This window comes from Anguilla rostrata, chromosome 1, assembly GCF_018555375.3.
Source record: "Anguilla rostrata isolate EN2019 chromosome 1, ASM1855537v3, whole genome shotgun sequence".
Taxonomy (NCBI): domain Eukaryota; kingdom Metazoa; phylum Chordata; class Actinopteri; order Anguilliformes; family Anguillidae; genus Anguilla; species Anguilla rostrata.
In genome coordinates this window covers 641,092-645,000 of record NC_057933.1, presented here as the reverse complement: position 1 = coordinate 645,000, position 3,909 = coordinate 641,092, and the positions used below count along the sequence as shown (strand labels likewise).

Here is a 3,909-nt window from a genome sequence, read left to right as displayed (position 1 = left end):
CCATTCCACATGGTGCTGATGGTAGGACAGCAGCCACCAGCAGGACCCCAGGACAGTGTCAGACTGTACGGCAGGCGGGAACAGCAACACTGCTGCTCCCTCCTCAACTCCCACCTGCAACCTGCACACACCTCACAGGCATGTCTGAACTGGACTCACTACCGACATTTCGACAGAAGGTACAGCAAGGTCTCGAACTGCAAGCTCGTAAGTGCACAAAATACATTCCTAATGAATGAAGACAAGGTCATTAGAACCAATTAAATCAGCACGTTACAGTTTCCAGGAGGAAGTTTCCAGCTCTGGACTGGGTAAGCCTGTCAGGAGATATTTATGTCTTTTTCTCAGATGTTTGCTGCGCTTATTAGTAGATGTTTGTCATGTGTGTTTGTCAGAAGATTTTTTGCATTTGTCAGAAGATGTTTGTTGTGTGTATTTGTCAGAAGAAATATGCTGTGCCCATCAGTAAATATTAGCATACAGTACCTGCAGCAGCTTCAGAGTCATGTTAAAACCCTTTAGTTCCCTCAGCAGGTCCAGAGCACCGTCCTGCACAGACACACACACACACGCAAACACACACACACACGCACACACACAAACACAGAAACAGAACTTTAGTTCCATATTTGGAAAGTGAAATCAGTTTGTTACAAACAGTTATCATTTACCACTGTTTCCAGGTTTTACATACAAACAAGTCTTTAAAAACATTTCTAATTCTGCTACATTACAGATATCATATATTTGGTTTCCTCATCTTCTGTGTCACCATATATTTTGTTTCCTCATTTTCTGCGTCACATTAAAATTAGCCTACTCAGGGCGATTTCTCTGCGCGAAAAAACCCTGCAGCTGCATAGTCAAACTCAGACTGTGAGTGGCGGGCGCGCCTGCGCACTGCTGGCCTTCCTTTCCTGTCTGTAGGCCATAGGCACGCGGCAGGATTTGGCCCCTGTGTTCTCCGCGCGCATGTCACGGATAATAATTCCCCTAACACCCTTATCATCATAATCTTATCCTGTAGCCGCCGTCATTTATTGCAATGCTACTCACTCACTTCTGACGGTATAATAACGCGCTTTAATAAATAAAATCTACTGTTAGCGCTTCTGTATCGTACATAACATTGTATTTGTTTATCTACTTATTTATTTGTAAACGTTTGTTATTAAACTATACACACGCACCCTGTGTACCCTGCGGTCCCAGACGCAGGTCATTTATCACTACTCTGTTTTAATTTCTAAAAAAATTAGCTGGGACCAGAGCGTTGCAATACCGGGCACCCTACCTCTGGAATTCTCTCCCAGCGTCAGTTAGGAATGCGCGTTCTGTTCATATATTTAAAACAAGCCCGAAGACACGTTTTTTCTCTCTCTCCTACGGCTCACCATGACTGGTTCTATCCATCGCTCTCAAATGAGTGTTTTTAGTATAGTTGATGTTTTTTTATTATCATCTTTACGTCATTGGCCTTTGGCTGCATTTTTTTATCTTTCCACTTTGTTTTAATTGTACAGTGTGTTGAGATGTATGTTAAACGCACTTTAAATAAATTATGACTTGTGTGCCGCTCGGTGCAACGTTCAGGATGCTAAAGAAGACCTTAATGTCCGACGGCCAGAATTGGCGAGACGGCAATTAGGCCGAAGTCCATGAACTTGCAGTTTATTGCCCGCCCCACAGTAGGGCCGTGCACTGGCGGCCGGGCGCGGCACGGAGCGGCGGGGAGCGCCCTGTTCCAGTACTCTCACACACACCGCTATGGGGACTCCAGGTAATTAGACAGAAATGAAGGGTCCGACTGGTACATCGATGATCTTGTGCATATTCAAATACAATATGATTTTAAAATTACATGAAGTACCAATGCTTATTCTGTAAATGTCGACACACGTCATCAAAACTACCCACACTTCACCAGACGGTACAAGAACATCCATACACTGCCATGCTTATGGTTATTTTATCATATCTGTGAGTCACAATATTTAATCGGGTCATATGGTAGCAGCCCCGTAAACTGTAGTGCTGGAGTACACGGATTTAATGGCATGGATAAACGTAAAGCTAGTTTCTTTCGATAAACGTTGTGCACTTTTGATAACACCAGCGAAACAAATATTTTGCGATAAGAATACAAACAGCAACTGGCGTGCACTCCCACGACCTTGCTGCTGTTTACACTGCAATCGTTGTAGGGAAAAACAGAGATCACTACTGATATGGCCAGAGTTCGCCCCCACAACTATGCCTGGACCAGAAGACTATATCTGCAGCGTGACGGAATAATTAAGATAAGCTTAATACTCCACTGCGAGGAAAGTTTGTGGTCGCGAGCAAGTTTTCTTTTCGGACTGAACAGCCGCTCGTAAAACACCTGCTCAGCATTTGCTGTACACACAAATGCATTCGTGGAACTTGACAGTCGAACTGTTTCAATGTTAAACAACGTAATTTTAGAAGTACTACAATAACGAAACAAATTGTAACGACAGTAATCTACAAAACGGCAGCAGAGCACCTCGGAACATTTTCTATCGAGAACCTGAAGTTACCGCTCGGTCAGCCACGTCAAAATTCACCCAAATAAATACACACACATATACACACAAACACACGCGGCGCATGGTGGTGGCGTACTCATGTCAAACTTCTCACCATGTTATTTCTAGACACCATTTTGTCTAGCTTTTTTGCAATGCGAACCAGGTCTTCTTCTCGCGTCATGGTGGTTTCTGTGGCATGAATTCACCGTCCCGCACTACAGATATAAAGCGAGTAAAGTTAATTCATAAAAAATAATGCGAAATGTTTGAAGTTTTGTTCCCACTCCGGAGTTTGCGTGTCCGTCCGGGTCCTACGGTCGCGCGCCCAAGGGGGCGTTTCTTCAGCTGCCACAGTCTAGGCGAACGCTCGGATCCCTGCCGCCATCTGGTCAAAATACCCAACACATGGCGCTACCTAAATATAGACTGCGCTCAGGACTGAAGTATAACCTGGTCTAAATGCAAAGGAATATAAGTATTGTTGGTGTATGCCTCTGTACGTTACGCTTTACAAAGTTGTCCATAAAAAACCCTTTATATGGTTATATTTGGCGCAGACGCGCGGGACTGTCAGTCGCTGAGGCATTCCAAGACACACTTGTCGCGCACGGTGTGGTGCAAGACGGCATCGGGCGCCTCGTGCAGGACCTCCCTATAACCAGTACACAACGAAGTGAGTTTGGGTGTTTAAAAGCCATTATGAGCGCGTGTACTGCAGCGTATGCTCTCAGACTGTGTGCGCGTGTTTCACTGGCTGTTCACTGCACTCTGTACACTTTAAAACTGGGTCAATAGTTCATATTTTGTCATAGAGGGCGCTGTTTCATTATTATTATTATTTTACAAAATAATTTGTTAGCTTGAAATTGGTTGATTCGCTGAATCATTGCATTTAGCCACTGGTCTGGCTTTTTGCTATTGGCCTTATGCTAAGCCTGGGACAGAAGAGAGCCAGTTGTTTCGACAGATCTATTTCTGTTCATCTAAAGTGCGGCTAATGGCTCCGAAGAGTAATGTGATAACCATGATGCGCAGTTGTATTATTTTCGGCGTGTTGTTGTATTGATTGATTGATTGATTGATTGATTGATTGATTGATTGATTGATTTGGTAGGCACTCTTAACCAGGTGCACTCACAGTAACTCGCACCCCGCGAAATCATTGCACAAACGCTCCACTGCGCCAGCCAATCAGATGGCTGCAGTGTGCCTGCGCCAGCTGCGTCAAACGGGCCGTCCGGCAGCGCAGTCCTGCGCAGCTCAGCCAGCGGATTGCTGAGTTTGGAATCTTTCATTAGTTCAGCCTATCTTAAATATGTGAGTAAATGTATGTAAAAGCAAACCACTTTACAATTAA

General features: G+C 44.4%; 1 protein-coding gene across 22 annotated transcripts in view; it reads right to left on the bottom strand.

The window, feature by feature from the left end:
* tcea3 (transcription elongation factor A (SII), 3) overlaps positions 1 to 3,145 on the bottom strand; it is a 21,376-nt gene extending 18,231 nt beyond the window's left edge. For 4 of the 22 annotated variants that reach the window (XM_064336491.1, XM_064336314.1, XM_064336229.1 and 1 more), the window contains exons 1-2: positions 2,665 to 3,143; positions 487 to 549 (exon numbers count right to left, since the gene is read on the bottom strand). In XM_064336491.1, coding sequence (XP_064192561.1) covers positions 487 to 549; positions 2,665 to 2,733 — 132 coding nt within the window. In that variant the 5' untranslated portion in view covers positions 2,734 to 3,143. Of the gene's footprint in view, positions 1 to 486; positions 550 to 2,664 lie in introns of all 22 variants that reach the window. The other 18 variants (XM_064336933.1, XM_064336849.1, XM_064336668.1 and 15 more) reach the window with 11 other exon arrangements.
* Between the last annotated feature and the right edge of the window lie 764 nt (positions 3,146 to 3,909).